We start from the raw sequence: 27,933 nt of genomic DNA, 5'->3' as shown, positions 1-27,933 counted from the left end.
CAGGCTAGATTTATGAAGCTAGCATGCACAGCAGTAGCAGTTAAACTGTGGTGATGAATATGAACTTGTGCAGTTGGGGCTAGCACTACTACATCGCCACAGATACTCAAACTTCTTTGACTAAGGCTAGCTGAAATGTGCCAACAACTGTAGCTGTACTGAAGACATAATTGAAATTACCCTATTTAACCATCTCTTCATTCATTTCTATGATCTCTGCTACTGTGGTAACAGAAGTGCACTGTGCTGACCCATTGTTTACTGCCTTCCACAAACCTTGAAGTGACAAATTTGAAAGACTTCACTCCGGATGATGCTGCATTCTTTCTCTGCCCAGGACTTCCGATGAGGTTTCACATCACAGGGCTTAATCTCTTGTGTGACATCTGAGCATGTGGGAGACTGTTTCCAGGAATTCCCAAACTTCAGAGCATTAGTCTCCTGCAGCCCACTCCTTGTTGTAAAGTCATTGTTAGACTTGTCATCAAAGTTGCCACACAGACCACACACTTTGCCCTGGAAAAAAAAAAATTAACATATCCACAGCTTTTAAATATACCATGGAAGTGAGAAACAGACTGTAGTAAAGTAAGACCAAAACATTGACATTAAAAAGGGCAACTGACTCTCCCTGTAAATGACGTATTTTCATCTTCTAAATAATTTGTACAGAAATTGAACCTTTATTTGTCTGTGTACTCAGCAAACTATTCAGCTCCCATGTCCTTCCTCCTTGAAATCAATTATATCTAGTGCATTTCCATGCCTCTGTGGTGGCCCTTATTCCAAATTATAACACTAAAGAGTGGCTAAGCCTCTTTTAGATGAGAAGATTTAATTTGTTTTTCATTCTCAATTTATCATAAGTCAGCTATTAATATAAGCCTGAGGGAATTTCCTTCTGCTTTTATTATAATGAGCACCATTTCTTCATCCATGGTAAAAAACAATGAGAGGGACTCATTTTTCTTGAAAGAAAGTATTTAGCAACTTACCCACAATAGTGAGTTTTTGGTAGTGTTACTTAAGGTACATCAGCATCCTCAAGCAACAGTATGTCCCTGTTTACACAACCATGCACCTCCTCATTCAGCCCAGTGAATTCAGTAGTCTGATTCAGCATGCTGATTTTGAGAAATCAGAACCATCTCCATGCATTGCACAAGTAATTTGGTTTTAACTCAGGACTGAGATTCCATGCAGGTTTCCAAGTGCATGTACAATCAGTTTGCATCCCCTAAATGACTTTCAATGCTTGGCTCTTAATATTCACAAACACAGAATGCCTTAGACATTCACCTTTTTTGCAGTCATATGCTATACATTCTCTGCAATGCATTGTGATGGACTGTAAGGAACTCCAGTAGCACCTCTGCAAGTTGTGATAGTAATAACACAAGCTAATAATCAATGTGCAGAGGATATAGGAATTAAACACGGGGGTAGAATTAAAGAACATTTATGTTTCCTTATGTCATTTATCTATTCATACTACTACTTCAGAAAAAGACAGATGGGTCCTAACTTTGTAATCTGGGGTCAGCTTGATGAAAACAGTAGTCTTCTTATCCCAGATAAGCATCACACCATTGCTAGCCTCAATAACGAGGTAGAGGCCTACTGTCCTGTTCCAATATCGCACATCACCTCCAATATCTCTTTGAATTTCTTTATAATCTTTGTCCTCTAATTTCAGTTCAGTTTTCTGAAAGATAAAAAGAGAAATATTACAACACTAACTTTTATGATGAGATAAAATATTAGACGCTCGTAACAATACAACTTTCCAGGATGACAGAAAGTGGTATAGCAGCTTTGTTTGACAGAGGTTTCAGTACCTGAGAATCTACAACTTTACATTAATTTGACAGGGCCTCTAACCTTTCGTTGTTATAGCTGCTTTTAGGGATGTGGCTTTGGAGCATTACCTTTTTTAAAATACTTGAATACAAATATATACTCACTGAGTATCGCTACTCACCCCTAGAAATATTTTAATAGCCTTTGAGCAGGTAACTCCTGTAGTTCCACAAGGGACATTCTCTGTGATGATACTAAAGGAGCCACTGGAATTTTTGTCACCACAAAAATCCTATGGAAAAATGAGAAAAATTAGCATAAGAAAAATAGGTAGAATATTTAATTTTTAATTCAATCTCATAATAATTACAATCATTTAAATCTCCACAATGTATAAGTCGTCACTGCTGTTTCATATGTGAAATTCTACATACATAATATTGTTACAGATACACAAACATGTACACAAATGCATGAACATATACACATACATCTTTGCATACATATAAACAGTTAATACAGTCTCATGTGTGGCAAAACCTGGGAAACATGTAGGATGATAAAACAAAATGAGGGTATATCTTTAAATGTAAATGTCTTTGTTTTGGAGACTTTGAATTTTAATTTATTTTTTATTTATTTCACAACTGATGATGAGCTGCTAGCTCTCACTATATATTAGTCCTCCTACATACAATTTACAACCACTGTATCAGGAAAAAAAAAAACATTCACACATCTTGCCTGTACAGAAAACAGAATTTATCTTGGTGGACTGTGCAAACACCTCAGGAACAGTGATGGCAGGCAATAAGGAATGACAAAACCGAAGAGGAAAGTGGATCTTCAAGGCAATCAGATGCCATTTCAGCCCTCCTGATGAGCATTACCTGCGTGGCCACATAGTCACAAGTCCCATCAAAGTCAAAGAATTTTCCATCAAAGGTGATATAATGGCCACTTCCATATATCATACAAGTCCCATAGCACACCTCTTCAGTGCACTTCCAGACCCCTTTTTGGCAGGTACTAGAAGAGAGCAGAAAAGCTGAATTTTCAGATCTCACCAAGAGTGTGCTGTTTGGAAAACAGCAAAACAAACCAAGCAGCTACCTGGTATAAGATAATAGTGTGCACAATATCCATTTCAGTGTTACAATACCCATTTCACTGTTACAGAGTGTCTTAACTTTCAACTTCATTAGTTTATCCTGTTTTTAAGCCTATTACATGATTTCTACATGAATTTTAACTCTGGCCAGTTACATTTTTTAGATCTGAATGTATTTGTATTTTAAAAATGAGTGCACTTTCCCAATATGCCTTTCAGATGCCTACTGAAAACAGAGGTAATGATAACCCCAATATTTTCAGCACAACCTGTATTTCCTCAGATAGCAAAAAGTATGGCTGAAAATAAAGGTTAATACTTGCAGCTATCGCAGCCACTGTAGTACATAAACCTAGATGTAACTATTAATTTACTGAATAGAATATATTCTAAAAGAGAGTACAAAATTATAACTTACCAGGTGTTGCAGTCTACTGTTATGTTCTGCCCAGGAGAATACCACTGGTTATTATGACTGCATGGGCAGTCCTTCTGCTCAACACAACCCCCTTTCCCGTCATCTAATAGACCTTCAGGACACACACAGGCTGAGACACACTCTTCCTGAAACTAAGGAACATAAGGAGAAATTGTTACTTTATGAAAAAGCACTGCATTTTTCTTTCACTTCTTCATAAGCACTCTAGTAAAAACAGCACTTATAACCAAACAGCCTAATATCGATTAGTTTTATAAGGTTTTTCTTTCTAAGTTTCTAATGCTTTGCCTTTCTTTTTTTGATTATCTAAGAATCCAAATCATATTTTACTTGGGAGGTACGACTCTACTGGAGACACAGGAAAAAGAAAACAGAGAGGGAAGCCATAAGGGGAATTATCATGAAATAGGCAACAGAGTAATATCATTAGGGAGAAAAAAAAGGAAGGTTAAAACAAGGAAATATAAACTGTTAGTTACAACTGCATTTTCTGTGTTGCACTGTGTCATTTAAAGAATACAAAATAAAGGAAACATGACATGGAGAAAAATTGGATACATACATGATCAGTTCGAGGAGTATGACAGCTAAGTTGTACAGGCATTCGCAACATCCATTTTGGGGATGTGTTGCAGTCAAAGTATGTCTTGTTAGAAGAACATTCCATTGCACCTGCAAGGTACATTGTTGGTTTAGACAAATCAAGAAAAGGCAAAAGAAATGTGTGTGAAAGGTGGTAGTTACTGAGAAGAAATCTCAGGGTACATCTATCCTTATAAAAAAAAGAGGCTCAGTGACGACAGAAAAAAGTGAAAATGCATAACTGTTTGACATAAAGAGAAAAAAGAAACACACAAAACAAATAAGTGGAGAATTCAAGTGGAAAGTGTTGGTTTGGGTTTGGAGGTTGGGTTATGTTTTTTATTTTATTTTACTTTACATAATGTCACTTACTTTTCATTCTGATTGTCACTGAAGTACACTGGACCTTTGCATTTCGGCAAACACTAGAAAAGAGATGAAGTAAGTAAAAATATAAAAAAGTAAGTTCAGTGTCTTCAATTTAAATTTAAGGATTTGTTTATATAAATTTGAGACTATTTATCCTGCATAATTTCTACTGATACTTCAAGGTGGACTATATTGAAGCACACTCATGAATTTTCACTTGGAGAATAGGTATAGCAAGAGTTTAGGCATAATGCACAGAAAGGTTATGTTTTAAGGAATGACAGTTATTCTATTAATCCTTAATACTGTGCTTTTTGATGACTCAGGAAACAGATAATAATGATAATTTAAATCAAAGCCTTCATTTGGATACACAATATCTTTTTATGCCTCTTCAATTCCTATGCTGCAAACTTGTGGGCCTGTATACTTCATCTGCCAGATGAGAGAAGGAAGTATTTCACAGTTTGCACTGATGATTCATGCAGCAAACAGTTGTCAGAGTTCATGACGAAAAACACCAGGGTCATGAAAGCTGCTTTCAAAAGCCTATGCTACAGTAAATACATATCAAGGGCACCTTCCTCCAGTGGAAAAAACCACAAGCAATCTGTCTCTGGCAGAAAAGGAAACAGCTACATAACATTATAGCTGGCCTTCTACCCCTCTGCTCAAGAAAGCCCTATTAACAGTGCAGCTTCAGAGTAATGTTTATCTGTGAAGACCAGTGCTCGCACCTCCGGACAAAGCCGTACTTCTCAATTATTAATAAATTGCATGACAACAGGATGATGTTTTTCTCAGCATGAAGATGGTATGAAACGTATTACAAATGTTCATTAGAGCACCAAGAAAACTAAGCAGCTTACATCCAATAAGCAAATTTTAAAAGGGCTTTCATCCCCCCAGAAAAGAAAACACAATAAAACATACCAACGTTCTCCATCTTTTGTAACATATTCCCCTGGTGCCAGGTATGATCCCTTGTGATAACATGGGCACTTGGAGATGGGGACACAGGTATCCTGGTTATCCAAGTATGTATTATATGGACAGCCACAACCATCCACAGGAGCAAAGTCTTGCAAGCAATGCTTTTCACCATCAGCAAGGGAACGACAGGTTTGCTGGCACATTGTAAGATTGTAAAGGAAGATTTGATTTCCTGGGCAGGCAGACACTTCACTATCTGGAGGGAAAATAAACAAACTGGTGAATAAGGGACGCAGGATGGACAATGTAACCTTGACATTTGCACTTTAGTTTCTTTGGCTGTGCAGCATGTAATGGTAAAAATATTCCCTTAGATTTTATTAAAGTATAAAAATATCATAAGTCACAAGTAACATTAGCCTAACTTTGTTTACTAGTTCAAGACTTCTTTTTAACTGCTACTAATAGTTTCTACTTTCATACCCATATTTGTTTCACATACTAAAAATCAGAGAGAGTGCACAATATAATAAACTCCTAGTCTCAACAATACTGTACTGTTGAAAAGCAAGCATAATAATAAACAAAGACACTGATAAGCAAAAACAATGTAAAAGCCATTTTGCTTTCTACTTTTAAATATATCATGAACAAATGACAGCTAAAGAATATAACATCAATTAGTAAACATTATAAGCATTGTCTCTTTAAAGTCCACTAGACATTTCTAAGATACTCCAAATCCCTTAATATTGAGATCACTGACAGCTAAATTCAGAGAGATCCTGCTTATTTCTCATGGCTAATTAATTCCATGGGGATTACAATTCCACTACTTACTGCAGACACTTTTTCTCCAGCCTCCCAGTATGACCCCTTTGAAAGCACATGCTCTTGAGTAAGAGGACAGGGCAGCACACAAGCATTTTTCACTGTCTTCGCAGAGGCAGGTGTCATATTTACATTTCTGAAAAAAGAACGAAAGGGTCAGTAGGCCCACAGGAACCCAATCGGCAATTGCAACTCAGCTGCTACGAAATACCCTGATAGGTATTATTCTTCATGTTGTTTTTACTAATCCCTGTGATCAGAGAACAATGGAAGGAATGGACAAAGACCAGAGACTGAAAATGCTGCTTAATTTCATACACAATAAAAATGTTTGAATGCTTATCCTAACCTAAGCCAAGCCTCTTGAACCTTTATAATGTAGCCCGCGTCCTAACAACACCTTTCTTAAAGGATTTTGATACAGTTCTTTCTCAGTTGCAACTTAGAAATGCAGAGATCCATTAAAATGAACAATCGAAATAGTAAAATATTAACCAGATCTATGAAGGTGTTCACAAAATTTGAGCTCAGACTGAGGTATGAGCAAAGACTTAGGAATTTCTTTTTTTGCTCAGGTAAGACTCACCACTCAGGAGTCATGAGCACAGGGGAAAAAGAAACCATGGAGTTTCTGGCATGAAAATTATTTGGTGCTACATTCCAACCAATACAAAAAACTTAGTAAATATTTACTTTTTTTCCCCCTGACTTAATAGCAACTAATGTGTAAGGGTAGACTTAGACTTTCTGTGCACACCTGCATCTCTTGAATCTTCTTTCCAGTTCAAATATCCAATCCAATAAAAATGTACATTAAATACAAATTTACAATTTTCTTCAGCAACATTCCATAAGAATCTCCTCATAGGAGATACTTTGGATGCATGCTAGGCTGTCTCAGTTAATGACTGCAAAAACTTCACCAGCTTTTATGGGCAAGCTACTCAGTAATGTCTCAAATGTTTGAACAATGATAAACGTCTACAGTCATCCATCTGAAAAAAAACCCAGAACTAAAAAGAGTGCAAGATTACAATACCTTATAGTATTCTGAAGGATCAATGATTACATGGCATTTTGCAAAAGGACCCTCTGAGTTTTTCAGCAAAGAACACCAATGCTCAGCATAATTTGCTGCAAAAAAATGAGAAAAATTCAATTATATCATTATATTCATTACATTTACTTCTCTTCCTTGTGCCATGTCTGGTTATGTTGTTACGTAAATGCAATGCAACAATACAAATGAGAGAACTGTGTGCACTTTGGGGAGTCGAGAAACTGCATGCAATCACTGTACATATATTCCTCTTCTCCGATTCTAGCAGTAGACACGCAATCATAAAATCAAAAATTGTATCTTACTGCTGCAACTTGTCTACATGGAATTGTGTCAGCCCTTTCCATTTGAGGACCATAAATCTAAGTTAAACAGAGGGATAAATAATACTAGGAAATACAAGCTGCCTTTGCAAATAATATAAATTAATGACCTTGCTTCCCTATCTTCCAGCTCAGGATTCCTCTACAATCACCCCCTAAAATTTCACTTCAGTTTGATGGGAAATCAGTGCTCATATGTATACATACTTGCAAAAATTAATTATTAATTTACAGTCCTCAAAAAAAACTTCAGTGCCACACTACAACGCTTACACACCTGTTGGAGTAATAGACAGCAAACACTGCTCATTCTGGCAGAAGCCAACCGTCTGGCTTTTTAGTGTGCTTACCACTTTCAATGCTGAGACTGCAGGGGTCCTCCAGCTTTTCTACCTGGTCTGTACAAGTGGACTGAGCTTTCCATGTGTTAGCAAAGGCAGATCCTGTAGCTTCTACCAGCCCACTGGTTGTTTTAAAGTCATCACCTTCCACTCCATTAAAGTTTCCGCAAAGACCTATTGAAAAAGAAGGTAAAAAATTTTACCTAATTATTACTCATTCTCATTCTAAAATGTCAAAGGGAAAGGGACAACTGATCACAAACATTAGAAACAGGAGTTCATACAGCTGACTACTTCAACTCAGTATTAATGTATACTATAAGCACTGAAGACTTAGGAGCCCCATTTTAAATTTTTAACCTCTTGAGAAGAACAGTCGTTGTGAAGATGTCTCTGCCTCAGGAGATCACCAACCTGACCTGTATTTTTTATGCTTTCTGATGATATTAAAACCACAAAATGCACCAAATTCCTGGTTTTGTGGGCAGTTAAAACTTAAACTGAATGCACTATTCTAAGAAACATTAATATACTGGCACTGGAGTCATAGGTCACATCAACATGAAATAATAAAAACGCATTTCTAGTTTGCTTGAGTCAATTCTGTTGCAATGTTTTGGTTTCTGCTTTTAGTTTCCTCCTCTCAAATCAATAAGTAGCATGAATTATCACTCATGAAAGGATACATGACTCTTCAGCATGGCTTTGCTTCCCATTTGAGTAGACACTTGCCTTGAAGTTTTCCTTGAACTGATTGATCCACAGTCACAAACAGCTGCATGACTGGAAACAACTGGATCTGCAGCTGAAGCCCATAAGAAGTTTGTACAACAACGTAGTAGGAAGTTGGCTTGAATACTGAGAAGCTGGCTGAAAAACAAAACATGAACTATGCAGTAAACACACACATAGGCTGCTGAAAAAATATTTCTATTAGATTCTAAGGTATCACCTGCCATGAAACCTCTCAGATCAGGATCAAATTAATAACTTTTTTTCCTCTGAAAATCACTGACCAACTAGATACAATGCTGGTCCCCACTAACTTAGCAAGTTGACAACCTGTAATGACTCATCCCTGGAATCAGAACCAAATTCAGATTTTCTGCAATACAGCTTCAATGATAACTCATTAACGATGAACAATCTGAGGAGCAAGAGGTTTTCTGGAAAAGTATTATCCCAGCACTGTTGCATACAGTAAGTAATAGGTATGTCCTCACAAGCCAATACATAGCTAAATACTACTACTACTACTAAAATGTTAGATGCTTATACATAAGTTAATCAAGCCATTATAGAAAAATCAGCAGAACTGACATACAAAATCAGCATAGTGGAGGAAACATGCTTACTAATTAGAAACATAGAACCATAGAACATATTGAGTTGGAAGAATCAGGGAGTTCAACTCACTGCTCCTCACAGGCCTACCTAAAATGGAACCATATGACTGAGAGTGTTGCCCAGACATTTCTTGAACTCTGACAGGCTTGATGCTGTGACCACTTCCCTGAGGAGCCTGTTCCAGTGACTGACCACCCTCTCAGTGAAAAGCCTTTCCCTAATGTCCAGTCTGAACTTTCCATAGCGCAGCTTCATACTATTTCTTCATGTCCTATTGCTGGTCACCAGACAGAGAAGATCAGTACCTCCCCCTCTCCTGCTCCTCTTGAGGAAGTTGTAGGCTGCAATGAGGTCTACCCTCAGCCTTCTCTTCTCCAAGCTGAACAAATCAAGTGACCTCAGCTGTTCCTCATAAGTCTTGCCCTTAAGACTGTTCACTATCTTGGTTGCCCTACTCTGGACACACTCTAGTAGTTTTATGTCCTCATATTGAGACACCCAAAACTGCACACAGTGCTCAAGGTGGGGCTGCACTAGTGCAACATGGAGTGGGACAGTTAGCTCCCTCAGCTGACTAGCTATGCCATGCTTGATACACACCAGGACATGGTTGGCCCTTCTGGCTGCCAGGGCACACTGGTGACTCATATTCAAATTGCCATCAACCCAAATCTCCACATCTCTTTCTGCAGGGATGTGCTGCAGCCTCTTGTCTCCCAATTTGTATGTATAACCAGGATTACTCCATCCCAGGTGTGGAATCTGGCACTTGCTTTTGTTAAATTTCATACAGTTGGTGATTACCCAGCTCTCTAGTCTGTCCAGATCTCTCTACCCTTGAGGGATTTCACAGCTTTTCCTGATTTAGTATCATTGGTAAACTTACTTAATGTACATTTGATTTCTGCATCCAGACCATTTATAAAAACTTTAAAGAGCACTGGCCCTAAAGTTGAGCCTTGGGGAGTCCCACTGGTGACTGGCTGCCAGCCAGATGTAGCCTCATTTACTATAACTATTTGAGCCTGACCCAACAGCCAGTTGTTCACCTGATGTATTATGGACTTGTCTAGCTGTATGTTGGACATTTTGTCCATAAGGATACTCTGAGAGATGGTATCAAAAGCTTTGCCTGAGTCCAAAAAACCAACATCTACTGGTTAACCAATTTCTTACAGCAAATCTATTATTTTAGTCTCTATTTATCTATTTAGTCTACATATTAGATCATCTATTTTACTGCCTAGAACATTTTAATCTGTCTAAACTTTCAGCTACACACTGTAATTATTTTTGTGCAAGCATTCATGAATGTATCATCCCATGAACACTTGTCCTTTCAGATGACTTTCTTGCAAGTAACTTGCCATTTGCAGATAGGCTGGTAAATAAGAAGCAACATATACTGTGTCAGTGTGCTGCCTGAACATATCTAAAAAGGAATGACAAAGAGAAGTTCTACATTCCTTTCAGAAGTTACTCCCAGAGCTCACATCTGCTGTCTGATAGTCACCTTCCAGCAGAAGTTAGGCTCCTAAATTAGGTGATCTGGGTCAGCCTCTAAAAGTGTCTGTCTAATCTACTGATTATATAAAAAGATGCTGATGTCTCCAGTGAGGTGGGAAGATGAGAGGGTGCTACACAGTACATCCTTTTTTTCCTGCCCTGGTTGACCAGAAAAAATCAGCAGTTACCTTCTGTCAGGCTTTCTTCCCACAGGAAAAAGAAAAACATGGGGAAGAAGTGGGGTGGAGTAGACATGCCTGAGCCTTGCCATGACTGAGAGCCAGGACATGTCTACACCATGTAGCTAGACCTGAAATGTGCTAAATACCCCTCTTTATAGGCAGGTAAAATTATCTGCTTTAAATTTAAGCCACGACAATTCCTCTTTTCCAAGCTACATGATGAAGTATATTCAAGATGTATGAAAAAAATGAAGGGACATTTTTTTCAATCATCTGCTCTATGCAGAGTCAGTCTGCCCATGAAATTCTCAGTGACAACTATTAAATCACATTCATCCCAAGTTGTTCTAAAATGTGAACAAATGTCATGTGCCTCTTTTCCACTTTTGCCTCTGAAAAAATACACCCCCACTTGAGAAGTCATTTGTGTGACACATGATACACAAGGCTATGTTTCTTACCTGTCACATGAGGCACATTCACCGTCATCCCATTCAGTAACACACTGCCATCTGGTCTGAAAACCACCACCTGTATAATAGCAGATAGAATCAATGAGGTTCCAGGTACTGAGAGGAAAAGGAACTAATAAAAAAAATTAAGAGGGGAGACATTTTGCACATGTAGACCGTGACTAGAACTTAAAATCTTTGAAAGGAAGAATCTGTCTGAAAATTGAATGTGTCAGCAGATCTGCAGGATACAAATAAGGTTTCATCTTGCTATTCAGTGTTTCACTTACACCTGCCCACAACAATTTATATCAGTAATGAAATGCAAAGCTCATTTATATTTGGCACCTTGGTTTCAGCAAGTAAAAGAAAATATTGGGCCTTTAGGATCTATAGCAAGTTCTGGGTCCCTATAAAAGCACGTACCACAGCTAGTTTAATGGTTTAGTATGATGCTGGCATGGTAATAAAGCAGTTTGTTAAATGTCCTCATCAAATGGTAGCCTGTACATGCAGAAACATAAAATGATGGGCTTCTGATTTGGTCTGGTTTTGTTCTAGTTATGCTGGCAAGGACATGGAAGACCAGAAATATGGGAGGAAAATTATGTGTGCATGTATGTAAAATTATGTATAAATATAGTCTAGATATTCCCATAACCTACTAGATAGTAAAGTGAATGAAAATAAAAATGTTTCAGAAGGTTGGATTGTATCAACATTCAAAGATGGGATCTCTTCTGAAGACTCAATTAGATCTATAAAATTATAACTGAATAAAGTAAAATACTGTGAGGGAAGGAAGAATGGTACTGTTACTTCCCGCCAGCCTGGAATACAGTGAGAAGAATCATACAACTCAGAGTAAAGAAGGGAAGAAAAGAACATGTCAGCTTATTTGAATCTCATCTCTTGTTCAGTTTAGGTCTACTTGAGTTCTCAAGGCAGAAGCCTGAGCTGGTTTTCAGCCTGTCTGAGGTGCCTTATCTATCTACAATAGTGACTCCAAAAGAATTAGTTGTTGCTCCACAGTAAGGGAAATATGTTGATTTTCAACATATCTAGCAGAACCCACAGAATACTTACATTTTTTTTGTGATCTACTAACAGCACAACAGTCTTCAAACAGGTCTGCCTGTCTGTGGAGCCACAGGGACCCAGCTCTGCCAGGAGAGCATGAGTGTCATTTACAGTACCCTACAACCACAGGGAAATAAACGTCCATTAGTTCAATCAAAAATCTTACAAGATGATTTCTAAAACAAAGACTAAAGTAATCAGTTACAATAACAATTACTACAGAACTTAGCTATTAAGACCACCATTTCAGCAGTGGCTCTGGAAGCTGAAATGTCTTTCAGATTCAGTGGTAAGGTTTCTAGCTCAGCAAGATCTTTGTCATTCTGTAGGACAACAGGCACCAGATATTTCAGAGAGAGATGAATTAAATAGCTGCCTAGCTCCTTTCCCTAGCTGACTTTGACACTCAGACACAGAAAAAGGTATTACAGATCTGGCTGAATGCTTCTAATCCTGAGAACTGCCAATTTTTGCAGTCTACTTAGCCATGCAGCCAGAGTCATCCTTTGATTTCTTACACTTGAAAGACTCCACTGGGTAATGACAGCATACCTAGTCTACTACCTGACTAAGTTAACCACCCATTGCAGTAAGTGCCCAACTCCCCCTATAGGGCTATCACAGCCCATCCTGATTTTTCCAGTACTACTTTTAGCATTTCTGCTTCCCTCATCCCCTAACAATGGAATAAAACAACAATTCATAGCTGTTACATATCAGCGCATAGACACTTGTATTTACTCTAAAAGAGAAAAGCCCTACATTACACAGTACCTTGGCCAATACATAGTAACAGTCTCCATGGAAGGTATATTTCTTCCCATCAAAGGTGGTAAAATGGGAACCTCCTTCCAATGAACATGTGCCTGGACAGGGTAGATCTTTGCACATCCATCTGCCTGAATCACAGGTGCTACAAACACACAAATAATAAAGAAAATGCTTGTAGATTCTACATGAGCTGAGAACACTGAAAGCATCTGTATACCTAGCAAATAGCAAGGTATGCCCAGGTGTTTTAAAACTGTATCTTTGACCTTTTTCTTAAGGTTTCCCCTCTGCCATACGCCATAGATACAAGAAAACTTTCAGAAAATTGGTTGTATAGACATGCAACATAAAAGTTAATTTCAGAATGTTTTCAGGAAGGCTCCTATGACTAAGTGGAAGATTGAAAAATGCAGACCCATTTACGATCATTCAAAGAAAGGTGTGTAAACAACCATGATATTTACCATTCTTCACATTCATTGGTAATGCTTTGTCCAGGTGAATACTCCTTTCCATGGAGTTTGCAGTGACACTGGCTAGCAGGTATGCAGCCTTTTTCAGTAATATCATCATACACAGTTCCTGTAAAGCACAACAGTAAACTATTACAGCTCTTTCTGAAATACGCAATTTCCAGAGGAGAAGCTCTTAGAGGAAGCATGCTCTCAACTTGACACAGAAAGCAGAGGCTGAGATTATCAAAACTCTGAAGAATACTGCTTCTACTTTTTGTAATATAAGACACATGGAAAACACCTCTATCCAGCTTTGAAAATGTTAAGTCTATCCATTTATATAACTATACACAGATTAAAAGCTTAATATAAGCATATAAGAACAATTTCAGAATTTTATGTTTACATTTTCAGCCCATCTGGCATGCTCTGTAGACTTTCACTGTAATCTTTTTTCCTAAGGTTGACAGTAAGCCTGAGAATTTCACTCACTGTCCTTCATTATCAGTTTCTGGACAAATGATGTCCATTGTCTCAGAATTATTCAACCTGAAAACCATGTTTTTCTATATATTAGGAGAAGTCCATTTGTTGAGAAGCAAAAAGCAGACCTATTACCTGTCATTGTGTTAATACAATTTAACTATAAAATCATTGATTCATTAATCAATTATGACCTCCTTTTTCAAAAACCTTATAATTATGTTCCCTGGGGGAGGGGGGGATAATGAGCAGCAGTACTAGTTTTTAAGATATAATTTGACTACATTTAATATTTTAACTATGACTTCATTTGGCATAGCTGTTGGTTTTGTTCCATATACAACAGCTAGAATAACACTTGCCTTCAGGGCAGAAACAACCATCCATGTAGTGTTCCTCACAAAGGCTGCTGGTCTCCAAGTGTGAGCAAGTATCCATGCAGGGTGAGCTACTTTCTTTATAGATCATGGTATCAGGACAGGTCTTGGCTGAAAGAACGAGAAAGACACCACCAGTCATTTGAGAGTAAAGTCCATCATTCCTCAGAAACCACAGATCATATCCCCTACTCCCCTGAAAGCAGTGGTGTCCCAAGCCAGACTCCATCTGAAAAAGCATGTTTGTCTGTTTCTGAACTGCTTTCCCTGCTTTTTATATTTTCTTTTTTTTTTTTTTATCTTAAATAGATCAAATTATCCCAGTCATCTGCAGCATCAAACCTCACAGTTTTTTAATGGGAATAGAATTTCTACTTGCTGAAAAAGATTCTTTATAACAAGGGTAATATAAGAAAAAAACAGGAAAAACATAGTATGTACCTTATCACATTATTGGTATGAAATTTGTAATATATGACTATAGTTTTGCAAAGAAAGAATGAATTTAAGTGTTTCACAGTGCTACACCCAGGAAACATTTGTTTCTTTGTAAAATTCATATAGCTGCTTACGGCAAAAATACTGTGTCCTCCATTCACCAGGCCGGCCACCCGCATGCGAACACTGGCGAGAATACTCAGAGATGGTGCTGCAGAGGCAGAAGGAGTCCTCATGTCCTTTACATGCACACTTGTCCTGCATGCAGGCTTGGATGTACATTTCCAAATTAAGACGTAACCGACAATCAGCAAATGCAGAGGAAGTCAGCAACCACTCACACTCACCACGCTAAGGACAAAGAATTAGAATATTTAAGAGATTTGTAAGCACCTGAGCTTCCAGTCACTTCCTGTCTTGTCATAATAACTCTTGTCTTCTGAACAGCAACACTGTTCTTGAAAGGAGGAAGAAACCATTTGCCCTGGAAGGGACAATCTTCCCAGCTCCTCACACACTAACTCCCCATAGCACAAGGATGTGTCCATGTGCCAATGCAAGTGAAGTTCACCATCAGGAATACTCACATGCCCATTACAGCTTGGAAGAGCCTGAGTTTCATCAGGATCTTCACATTTGGCATTAGGTTTGTGGATCTTCTGTAAATTCCCATACGTAATTGAATTGTAGCTTGCAACTATGAGAAAAAAATTACAAAGAGGACTTGCTGAGCCCCAGAAATTGACAACAAGGAGCATCTGATTCCTGGGACTCTATTAATCAATTGGAAGACATAGGTCTTTGCTCTGAATTATGTCTGTTATGTCTACGTGTGCTTAAAAATCTAAAGAGGTAATGAGAAAAGAAGGCCAGCAGAGAAAAAAACAAGATGATTTCTCTGGAATAAATAAATAAATAAAATAACCTTAGACTAGGAATGCAGCACTGGAACATAATGTTTATTCGGGGGCAATCACAGAAACCTCTCAGGTGAATTTTGCTCTCCTGGGATGCTCCTATGCACAATGCTTATCAGCCTATCTTCTGTGATAACTTTCAGTATTGTAGGATGACTCACCTCCATTAATAAATTCATTGTAGATTGGAACTCCATTGTAATCCCCACAGAGACCACACATACGGTTATTAAATTTGCTGTCCACTTCCACCTAGGAAATGGAAAGAAAATGAAAAAATAGAAAAGAATTATCTGGAGCATGAAGGCATTCCAAAGCAAATATGTTTCATCAAAAGGGAAGTTGCTAAATGACAGAAGTGATGGTGAACCCAAAACTCTTAAAGAAGTAGTTATTGAAGTTGAATTAGTAGCATAGTTAATAAACAGAGAGTTAGATGCAAAAAGTAACACAGAAAACAGAAGGAAGTCACTGAACCTCCTGTACTTAAATAATGGCAGTAACCACCATGGTGATAAATATGAAAAAGAAAGTATTCTTAAAATCACAGGACTTTTTTTTTTTCTCCTTTATTTCCCTACTGGGATAAAATTTAAGTCTTTCTCTAAATTAAGCAAGTCGATGATGGCACTCCTTTAACAGACAGATGGAAGGAAAATGCAGATTGTAGTGTGGAGGTGCTATAGCAAAAACACCAGTTATTTCTCAGAAAGCTTCCTCTCCCCTTCTTGAGACCAGTAAGATCATCTGCACACCATACTGCTACTTCTATCACATAGCAGAGAAAGGAACTTCATGTTTCTAAAATAAGGTACTATGAGTGTCAGTTGGATGAGTCAGCCTAACACTCTAGCTCTGTTCAGTTTGTGAGATTCTACTCCTGTTCACCATATAGTAGTCTCTCAAATCCAGGAAATATCAATAGAGAAGACTTGGATCACACATACCATCAGTGCATCTTCCTGATTCCATATCACTACCAGGCCTAATTTGGCATAAACTTTGATGTAAATGTCATTGCTCTCGATGAGCACGCCAGAGCTGTAGTAAGGTGTCTTCACTCTAGGAAGAAAATCAGAGACTTTGCATTAGTACAGAAACATAAGGGGTAACATGAATGTCTTTAATAAGCCAAATACCCTAATGAATAGAGAAACCAGTCTGTGTCTACCTGATCCTAGCTGCACAGGATGTCTTATTTTAATGAGGCATAAAATCCTCTCTCTCTCTGACAATTGATACCTTTAAAAGGCAAAGCAATTTCAGAGGAAAAGTGTCCCCGAGGTACTGGTTTTTAAAAAGAAAAAGCCAAAATGTCAGATGTCTTCAAATTAGTCAAAGGAAAATCCATCATCATTGTGGTATTAACAGAGGATATTCAAACACTCACGAATAATTTACTTTGAAGAAAGACATAACAACATAAATGGAAGCTTTTCTTTACCAAAAAGATCTGACAACAATTTCAGAGAATGAATGTTCATTTGCAAGGATCTTCCTCCTCAAGAGAGTCCAAAAAGCACAGGCAGATACAGGGACTACCAATAAAATTTGAAAAGAAAGGAGCATGTTAACAGGAACCCAGTAGTTAGTTCATTAGTTTTTGGTTGACAGGACCAAGCTTGTTAATGGTGACAACAAGTCATGTTAATGGGACAGAAGATATTTCGCAGAAGGCTGAGCATAGATCTTTTTGTCTGATAAAGAATCAGTTGCACAGATCTGTCTCCTGCTCTGGTACGTCTGTCTTAACAGTGCACTATGCAACAAGTCATTAAGCAATAAAGGGATTGTGGCAAGCAGCCTCATCATAAAATCTAAAGAACTAGAGTCTGTTCAAACAGAAGTAGTGTAAAGTGGAATCCAGTCAAAATAACCCATTCATTTTCTACAGATTTGTCAATATTATTGTTACCTATCAGGATTCATGTATGCCTATGCATATCTTCTCTTAACTAGTCTCTTGACTGGGAGAATTTTATATGCTAATTTCCTGTCACTGGGATTTTTCCAACTATTTACCTCAGGCATTTTTAACATGGCCAAGTGACTTACACATCTAAATACTAGGCAGGAACTCAGACACCATTATTTCTACTTTTTGCCACCTTGTTCATCCTCTGGACAATGAGGTCTTAATAGAACATATTTTTGTAGATGAAATATAAAATATGGGGCAGCTTTTCACATTTCAATTTTCATTGCATGGAATATTTCTCTTTTTTTCTAATACTAGGACATTCAATCAATCAGTAGATGAGGTACCAAAAGGCAAATTAATACATTTTTCTACTTTACAGTTTTCACTTCAGTAGTGTGAAATGTTATTTTACATGACGATGGATTGTATGTTATTTAAAGAGCAATATGGGAAATTAAGTTCTACAAAAAACCAAATGCACCTCTTCAGAAGGGATCTACTGTTTTATGAATAATACTTAAGACAAAAAGAGGCTTGGCTTAAGAAAAATAATTTTTAAAGGATTTCTAAACTTGTTTTTCATGGAGTTCTTTTTAAGACCCAAGTATACAATAAAGGGCTTTTTCAATTTGGGGCAAGATGTATTTTTCATAACATCCTGTCACTTTGTTAGGCATTTTGGTATAATCCTTGGAAATCTGAATATTATTTTCTATATTTGAACAGATTTTCATTGCAATGCCTTCCAAATTTCAGAGAAAAATGTGAATTCTGGAAAAAACTGAGTCCTACAATAACAACAGAGAGGATTTTTTTTTAATTATGCTACAACATACTAACAGCCGGTTTCTTCCATCTTCAGAACTATGTCTTAACCTATGAGTTGCTGCACTTGTTTCAGTGTGTATCTATACGTACACTGAAAGGATAGGCTGATGATAGGATAGGCTAGGTTAAGACACTATTTGGCACCAGTAATGGTGTCAGACTATTTCCTCATTAACCATGTTACAGGAGGAGAAATTTACTACTGCTTACTGTGGAAAAGTATATATTGCCACATACAAATTAGTGCAAATTTTGACCTGCATTATATCTGTTTTAAACCCTTGAGAAATGGCCATCAGACCTTAAAGAATTATTTATGAAGATCAGAAAAAAACACCTCTCTTCTGCCACAAAATGAGAGAGAAAGACCCTGGAGAAAAATGCATCTTTGAGGACTTGCTAGACCATCTGCTAAGGTAAACTCAAGGTGATGCCATAACACAAATGAAGCTATGTCATTTTATGGCAGTGAAAGATCTGCCCCATGAGCTGCATTGTTTCCTACACAAGCAGAAGAAGAACAATTCACTCAAGCCTCTTCCTGACTTGCATTTAAATCATCTCTTATACCAGTGTAGAAAAGACGATTTAATACTAAAGTCCCTCCCCAAAGCAATTTTTTATGCTGGATTTCAAAGGGCTGTTTTTTTGCCTGTGGAAATGCTTGTAGCAGTTACCTTAATGGTATACAGACAGTAAAGAATCAATCCTGCTTTTATCTTCCCAGCACATTTCTCTGAAATATTATTACACTAAAGGAACTTACATCTGCCCATCGACCACAGCCAGTTTCTGTCTGAGGTATATCATCAAGTCCTTGATTGTTACCAGAATATACTGGATCTTAGGGTGGTCATTGCTGTCCAGAGCACGCTGAATGTGGACAGAGAACTCCTTGTAAGGGTCTCGACAGTCAGAAGCAAAATTATACTCGCAAATACCAGGGAACTGATAGATGTCTCCATCAAAAGTTTTGAAATGGTTGTTTCCCCAAGTGCTGCAGACATAGTGGCCATGGTTTCTTGTCCTTCCTGTTAAGTGATGGAAAGGAAATAGGCATTTAAAAAGTGAAATGAATGAGCTAGCATCAAGAAAAGGCAAGTGCTGAAATCTACGGTAGAAACCATTTGCAATTATGTGCACAGCAATTCCACAGATCTCAAGACTGCTCAAGCATCTACCTATTAAGCAAAGAAGATGTGAATCTCTAATGGAAAATAAAACATTAACAAATGCTGCGGAGACCTGGGTATATCTTACAATACTCACTGAGGTGAAGGAACTTGTCTGCATGAGGTGGGGAAACTTAAGGCTCTGTCCACTAACAACCTGGCACATCAGTGCAATGGACCCTGCTTTGCCAAACATAAATTTATTCTGAACCACAGTATTATTGTTAGCAATATTAAATATTTCTAAGAGTTATTTTCTTCTCTGATACAACATGCACTGGAAAGGAAACAGATTTAGGAAACCAAGGAAGTACCACTCCTACTCTGGAAGACAAATATATTAAATATTATGGAAGGACTTGTGCATAGCAGGAGTTTTTAAAAATTCCTTCTTTTCCTAACAGAAGTAGTGATTTCTATTACTACAGAGTATAAATTCTTCAGAAGATAGGTCAGAAAATAACCATGGTAGGAACAAAAAAGAAATTTGTTTTTGCAATAGCAGAAGATGACAATGATTATATTTGTTCCCTTCCCAGCCATCTATACCAACAAATAATACAGATTAACACAGTATCTGATAAATCTCAAGATGCTGTAGATTAGGGGTGAGCATAAAAGCTGAACATACTTAGGAAGCTAGCCAAGGTACCAAAAGCACACATGGCATTCATCTTCACAGGATTTTCTTGTGGTGTTTAATCTGAGAAAGCGAAACTATCAAGGAGATGTCTAAGTTATTGTACTTTGATGGTATCAATTGTACCAGATACATCCAGCCAATCTGGCATGTATGCTTCTCTCCCCAGAAGGAAGGCTACGCAGAGGTTCTCCCAGAGCTCACAGCTGGGATATCAAGTGTAAGATAACGCTTTCCTCCCACTGCTGAATTCAAGATGCAGCAGACAAAGACCAATAGCCCAAACCTGATTACTGCACAAAATTCATCACCTATTCCTCCTTAAATAGTTTTCAGTATGAGAGCTCCATTTCAACACTTCAAACAAAGTTGATAACAAATAGAGTAAATTAGAGCTTTTACAGAAGGATTATTAATGTCCTGAACGACAAAATGAGCTTTGTCCAATGTTACTACATTCACTTTTGAAGAAAGCATTTATGTTATTCCAACATAACGGGAGGCACAGTCATCCACTTTCTTCATTGCTGTAACAATGAACCTCCCAAATTCCTATAGGTACTTTCTGCCAAGTAACTGCCATACCTAGGGAAGTCTCAACACATGGAAAGAAAAGTAGCACTGAAAATATTTTCCACGCACATCAAACCAGAGATTAATGCAGTAGATGGAGGTACTAATCTCTCCAAAGAGAGCAGTATCTACCTCTGTAGGCTGAGCCATGTAGCCTCAGCATTTGAAACTTCAAGAAATTGAAGGCACCTTAAAACTCCGGTGCATTATTTAAATGCACTGCCTCATTCTATCTCTGCAGTGGAATTTTAACACTCTCCCTCTTTTCCAGGAGGCAATCTGCTACCATTTCTTTTCCAGAGCTTACCTTTTCGTATTTCATTTGCATAGGAAAGAGCCAGCCAGAGCATAAAAAGGCTGGCCACTCTTAGTCCCATGGTGCCTAACGTGGGTGAACTGGGAACTCCACTGAAAACTTTTCTTTATATAATATCCACTGATGCAATTGATTCTACCACAAGGAAGGAGATAAAAAGGGAGGAGGAAAGAGGAGGGGTAAAAAAAATAGGCGTGATATTTACAGGAGATAAGAAGTAAACAGACAGGTATTTTTCAACATAAATGAAGGAATCCAGTATACAGGAAATGGTATAATATTGATTCAGTAATCATGCAATTTTTTATTGCTCTATTTCATCTACAGGATGCTATGCTTTTAAATCCTTCAAATGTTCATGCCAAGTTTAACCTTCAGTAACTCCTATAACAAATAGTGACTTTTGGAGTGGCTGAACAAAGAAATCCCTTGAAGGTAGTTTAGGATGAGATACCCTCAAACAGTGGCTTCAAAGCCGAAGGATTTTTCATTTTTCACCATCACATAAATGATTTCTGTAAAAATTAAACAGTGCTTGTGAAGCTTCTTGTAGACAACAGTAACTCTTACAAATAAAAATTATATACCATGCATTGTAAAATTATTTTGCAGGCAATTGTTGGATTCTTTTCATTTGTAAAGCTCTGGGGAACATCTAAAACAAGGTATAGCCCATACTGCATGTTGTGTCCAAAATATAACCGAGATAGAGTGACAAGGTAAGCTCAAGGAATTCACAGCAAGAGATGCTCTACCAAACATTGTCATAGTGCAACAGAAAGTCCATCAAAAAGGTTGTAGAGACTCTCACAACATAGTAAGCTTTAGGGGAAAAAAGAAGGAAAAAAAGAAAAAAAAGAAAAAAAAAAAGAAGGAAAAGGGGGAAAACATTACTGTCCAGACTGAATAACAATTGTTTTCAGACAGAATCCCCCTAAACAGCTTGTTCGTGCTTACCTTCTACGCGAATGATAAATTCACAGTGTACTGTCCTACAAAAGCTATAAAGTCAGTTTGCTTTGTGCAGAGAAAGATGAAGACGGTACTTGGGAGAAGAAGAAAGCAGAAAAGAGAGCCAGGAACCAGTTCAGAATGCTGCCTCAGAAATACAAGTTTTCCACATGCACTGTATTTTACTCTGAAAAGTCCCTTTGAGAGGCTTTCCTGAAACTCTCTTCAGAAGACAAAACACAGGCTTCTTGAGGTAAAATACACTTATTTCAACACATCTTTCAACACAGCTGCTTCATAGCACTAACAGGGTTTGCTTGTTAAAGCTCCCAGGCCAGGCTTTATATTTTCTCATCAAAAGTTGCTCAGTGCAGTGTCTAAAAATCTCTAATCCCCTTAATTGTTCAGAACACTCCTTACTTTCATTGTTCAAATTACAAGTAGAACTTTTATATTTTGTAAAGCACCAAGGAAACTCTTCACTTAGCCCTTTTACCTGCTCTAGTCAGCTAGAAACACCCTTTTGTCATAAAGGTATGGCCTTTAGCTGTTTTGGGTTTTTTTGCCGTTTTTATCTCAAGTAACCCAAGGCTAGGTTTGAGACTTTCTGCTTTTCCTATTTGAGGATACAGGTTTGCATTTCTCTCACCCTTATATAGGGTATCATTCACTCAACACTCATGACTGAAATTAAGTAGTCACCTTTTTCTCCATTGGGAGTCTATCACTACAAGAATATAGAATTGATTTTCCATCTTGGAGAAGAAAAATAAAACCGGTAATAACCAGTTAGAACAAACCATTTAGAGAAAAAAGAAGAAACACTGCCTACAGAGACCTTTCCCTGATTGTTACTTTAACAGGTCTAACTTCTTATGACATTTCAGAGACATCTCCCATCTTGGAATTTTCTGTCTTTTATGCCCCCAAAATTCTTAGTTCAGAAGTGTTTTCTAAAAATACTTCGGAGATTCCCGAAGGACTTTATTTTGAGTTTTTCTTTTCCTCCCTTTATTTTTCCAGATAGTCTCCTGTCTGGAACAACTATTGACCCAGAAAAAGCAGTCTCCGTGAGTTAATAATTGGGTTATTGGCATTCCTTTTTATTCAAACAAATACAATAGTGTAAGGTATCTGCTGATGCTAGCCCGAGTATAACATTCTCACATGCCCTTCCTTAATGGCTTGCTGTAGAAATTTTAAGATTAGCATCCATTTTCCACTCATAATACTTCTTTCTTTTTGTTGGTAGCTCATACTCTGAGACCAAGGTTGCAAAACATATCTCTTCCAGTTAAGTACAAATGGGGATAACCTTTGTGACACAATGACTGGAGATTAGGAATGGATGTAGTAAGTAATAACTTCAACTAACAAATCTGCCTACTAACACCTTCTAGAAAAGGTATGTCTGAGAAAAGCCTAAGCATGACAGCTTCTATGTCAATACACATGGAAAAATATTTGATTATTTTTAAAAAATATTAGAAAAGTTTTTCTTTCTCAAACATCTATGGGATTTGCTACAGGGAAGTTGACAGAGCCAAGAAGAGATGACATAGAAAAAGCATCAAGGGAATTACACTCCACATTCCTTCCTCTGGCAATTTTACCCCAGTGGAATGGGATTTTCCAAATATTTTGTTTTCTCTCTAGGAAACAGTGGGAAGAAAAATACTGGCAAAACATGCATTTTTTCCTCTGTCCTCTGAAGAAGGTTTTCTTTTCTGAAAATACAGCTCACTAGGAAGCTGGGAAATGTTCTAGCCAAAGCTTGTATTCTTTCAATGGATTTCGCATATCAAGGAGATGTTAGAGAGAGTTTGACAAGAAACAAAATGAGCATACTTGCTTTAACTGCAATTTTCCTCTACTAATATTTTCTTCCCTCTCCTAGCCTCAAAATTCCTATTGACACTGATGGTGAAAAATGAAGTAAATTTGCATTTACTTAATATTTTCAGGTGCCATGTGGGAAATCAGAATCACCTTACTGCCACTAACAGAACTAGAGACCAAACCCTTTGCTCTTCCCTTCCTCTTTGCAGCACTAAATGGAAATGACCTCCAAGTCAACAGTTGCTGTGAGTTATTTTTCAGCCTTCAAAACCAGAATTTTTGAATGATCTTCCAAATACTACACTGAATGCCTACTTAATATGGTATATTCTATTTTATGAAATGTCCAGTCTAGTCACTTGGCTGATAGATTAAACTTTTCCCATTTTGCTCAACTCTTGATGCTTAAGTAAGCATTAAGTAAGCTTGATGCTTACTTAATGGCATGTAGTCAACACTTCTAACTGACCTGACAGAACTTAATAAATTTAAGATTTAGTATCAAATAGATAAGCTAAACATTATTCTGAGTTATATTCACAATATAACTATGGTGATGGCTCCACAGGACACCATGGAAACTTGAGTTCACTTGCATGAACATTTAAGAATCTTTACTTTTCTGCCTCCTGCCACCAAATACTACCATCCTGCTAGTACAGTTTACTACACTTGCCATAGTTATGGTAAACTTTGACTTTTTTCTGTTATGCAAATACACAGTTATGTAATTAACAGTACCTTCTGTTGTGTAAGAGGGAAAAACTGCGTCAAATGCAAGAATACATCTGACTCATATCCAAGCCTTCCAGCTGCCATGCACATTTTCTAGCAACATTACTTTATAATTAACTTTTGAATCATTAAAAAGACAACATTGTCAATACAGAGTGCTGTATCACAGCAACACTGTGCATATAGCAGTCTATACTGAAGAACACTTTGAGAGTTGCTACCTCCCACACAGAAAAGGAGAGGGAAGGATGAATTAGACAACCTGAATAATATTTTCCTTCACACAATTCCATTATATTTTGCACTAATTGTCTTTATTTTCCTTGCATTTTCAAAATTTGAGTCTTTTTACTTGTTAAAGTGCCCTTTGAAAGGGAAAAAAATAGAGAACAAAATCAGACGGAAGACCAAAAAATACTTTTGAGCATTTCCTTAGGGCTTTTCCTCTTAAGTTGCTCCTTTTTAAAATGTCAATTCTCAGAAGCAGATCATCTGCCCTACAAAACACCAACAGTGAGACTGACAGTCCATGCCATCCAGTGGCGTATTACATCTACTACAACTACCTCCATTCAAATTGGGAAGGGCTGGATAAAAACAATTTGGAAAAAAAAAAAACCCTGATTATAACTTCAAATTATACGTAATTGATGTCCAGAAGAATTGTTTCCCAGAGGATCAGGATACCTCACAGTTTTGACGGATGTGTCTCCACAAAATCGCTGTCCCAATACTTACAACTGCAGAATTAAACACACAGCCAGAGATACAGAACCACAAAAATACTTAGGCAATATACGGCAAAGGCTCAAAATGAGACGTGCGCATCCAGCATTCTGAACAAGAAGCTGCATGGACCAGGCAAGAGGAAAATCTTAAAAAAAAGCAGTATGTCTAAATTTTAACTCTTCTGCGGATCATGACTAATACATTCATAGACACTCTTCGTGAACATAGGTGCTTCATGCCTTTCAAAAAACAGAGATTTTTCTTAAAATTATGCCAGAGGAGGAGGACTGTCTTCGTTCTACAGCTCACTAAGTACTCATTCAGTGAGGGCTGACATACCTAAATCCATCTTGGGTGCTCACATTCACATCTCCCATGAGAATGTAGTTGCACTACATTATTATTGTAGGTCCCTTCCAACTGAACAATTCTATTCTAATAACTGAATCCCTGGGCTCTAAGGCTCCCTCCTGCTTTTGAAACTCCTCAACTTTGCACAGAATAGTTAAGAGTTTCATTGTTCCAAAGACAAGGAAAGCATGAGGGAGCATGGCTGACTAAAATGCAGAAATTAGAGGGACTTGTTGATGAAGAAGGAGGCGGGGCATGGTCTCTGTTAATCTAATAATTTGGTATAAAATACAGTTTACATCCTGGGAATACAAACTTTGGAATGGATACAAGGCCAAATTGTTTAAGATAATTTACGACGATGTTTCTCAGTTTATGCGAAGAGAAAGATTAAAAAAAAAGTTCTTATCTTGACCTGGGCAGCAAGACTTAGTTGAAAATATCACAGCACAATGTTGCTGATGTGTAACAGTATGCAGAATGTGGATAACAGAGTAAAATAATCTTTCTCTGCTCAGTCTGAAGAACAGCTATTTCTCCAGCAATGCTTCTGAAGGTTAGAAACATTATTGAGAAAAAGTATTTCATAACAACTCTAAGAGATGTTTGCTGTAAGCAAATAGCTTAATAAAAAGGCTAAATCGAAAGCAGGTCCAGGAGATAAGTGATAATATCTACTCTGTACTTTCCCAGTACAGAGACCAGAGTAAATTTTCCAGTTCAGAGCAGTAATTCATCAATACTGCATTAAGTGTTGCTTTCATCAGGCAAACCTGTAATTAGATTAAAAGATTCTTTACTTTTCCTGCTATAGTGGGTTAACCTTGGCTGGCTGTGAACCCTTACCCAGCAGCTCTCTCACTCCCCCTCCTCAATAGGATGTTTCCAGAGAGGCGCCGCCAGCTTGGTTTAAGGGGTCAGCAGTGCGCTGCGGCGGGTCTCCTGGAGTCAGCTGGCAGTGTCTGTGTCCGGCACAGTGCAGTCCCACTCTCTTCTTACAGAGGCCCCCCCTCTGCAGCTCCCCTGCTACCAAAATCTTGCCACATAAACACAATACACCGGTACACAAATTATTACAGAAACATCTCTTTACCATCTCAGAGTGCCACATATTTCAAAAAGGATCTTTTTCTAGCATTTTAGACTAGACTGAACATGTTTGCCTATAAACTAACAATGCAATTAGACATTTACTCTACAGGTATTGAATCCAAGAGCTAACACTATCTGACAACAGGGGAGCATTGTCCTGTAAATTATCCATCATTCAAAAAAGGTGTTTAAATTAACAAAAATGGTTACAAATGGTCAGACTTTAATGCAGATTTATTACAAAGTGCTCAAGGTAACTTAGGATATTACAGAAATGGAAAGACTGAGACAGGCACATGAGCTCTCAAAGACGACTATTATAATAAAAGAAAATGTAAATTATACTTCTAGCCATCACCTGAAAAATTGTTGTTGTCTGTTAATGTTAAAATCATTTGGGGGTAATTTTTTCCCTCTCTCTGCAAGAAATTTATGGGAATACATATATGTCAAAAGACATCCCATTTTTTAACTCTCATCTCTTGTCCTAAACTCTTTGTTTTCATTTTGTAATCACAGCAATCTTTCCAGATTGGGTCATTCAAATCAAAGAAAAAAATCCCCCGGAATTGATGGATGTATGAGATATTAATTTGTTCCTAACTATACAAGGGATGGTATTGATTATACACAAAACTATCAAACACACAGAATATGAACTGTTTAAACATAGAGATGAAAAACATGGATTACCTGAGTTTTAATAGGAGGTACTTTGCAGCTGTTGTAGGAAAAACTTCCTCTTTTGATGAAGCCGCCATTTTCGTGTCGTGACCCTGTACTTGCCAGGTCTCTCTCACGCAAGCTAGTATATACAACATAGACAAAATAAACTGTGAGTAGAAAAAAATCATTTTCAACTGAGGGGAATTCGGTGAACTTGGAAAGAGCAATTCACCTCATCTCACCTCATCGTATATGAGATTTGGATGAAGGGTGCAGGCAGTAATTTTGAACAGAATTTGGTTTTACGAAGCTAAACAGTATTT

At 37.6% G+C, this 27,933-nt stretch overlaps 1 protein-coding gene across 1 annotated transcript in view; it reads right to left on the bottom strand.

The window, feature by feature from the left end:
* MUC2 (mucin 2, oligomeric mucus/gel-forming) overlaps positions 1-21,308 on the bottom strand; it is a 51,938-nt gene extending 30,630 nt beyond the window's left edge. Inside the window, exons 1-23 of the mRNA XM_064453259.1 lie at positions 21,239-21,308; positions 19,313-19,577; positions 16,745-16,859; positions 15,959-16,049; positions 15,468-15,577; positions 15,015-15,231; positions 14,428-14,553; positions 13,592-13,709; positions 13,131-13,269; positions 12,363-12,473; positions 11,286-11,355; positions 8,522-8,659; positions 7,799-7,963; positions 7,105-7,199; positions 6,071-6,201; positions 5,235-5,486; positions 4,305-4,357; positions 3,913-4,022; positions 3,330-3,481; positions 2,691-2,829; positions 1,982-2,092; positions 1,526-1,705; positions 277-516 (exon numbers count right to left, since the gene is read on the bottom strand). Coding sequence (XP_064309329.1) covers positions 277-516; positions 1,526-1,705; positions 1,982-2,092; positions 2,691-2,829; positions 3,330-3,481; positions 3,913-4,022; positions 4,305-4,357; positions 5,235-5,486; positions 6,071-6,201; positions 7,105-7,199; positions 7,799-7,963; positions 8,522-8,659; positions 11,286-11,355; positions 12,363-12,473; positions 13,131-13,269; positions 13,592-13,709; positions 14,428-14,553; positions 15,015-15,231; positions 15,468-15,577; positions 15,959-16,049; positions 16,745-16,859; positions 19,313-19,577; positions 21,239-21,308 — 3,198 coding nt within the window. The remainder of the gene's footprint in view (positions 1-276; positions 517-1,525; positions 1,706-1,981; positions 2,093-2,690; positions 2,830-3,329; positions 3,482-3,912; positions 4,023-4,304; positions 4,358-5,234; positions 5,487-6,070; positions 6,202-7,104; positions 7,200-7,798; positions 7,964-8,521; positions 8,660-11,285; positions 11,356-12,362; positions 12,474-13,130; positions 13,270-13,591; positions 13,710-14,427; positions 14,554-15,014; positions 15,232-15,467; positions 15,578-15,958; positions 16,050-16,744; positions 16,860-19,312; positions 19,578-21,238) is intronic.
* Between the last annotated feature and the right edge of the window lie 6,625 nt (positions 21,309-27,933).

This window comes from Phalacrocorax carbo, chromosome 5 (assembly GCF_963921805.1).
Source record: "Phalacrocorax carbo chromosome 5, bPhaCar2.1, whole genome shotgun sequence".
In the NCBI taxonomy this organism is placed as follows: domain Eukaryota; kingdom Metazoa; phylum Chordata; class Aves; order Suliformes; family Phalacrocoracidae; genus Phalacrocorax; species Phalacrocorax carbo.
This window is presented reverse-complemented; position numbering and strand designations above follow the sequence as displayed.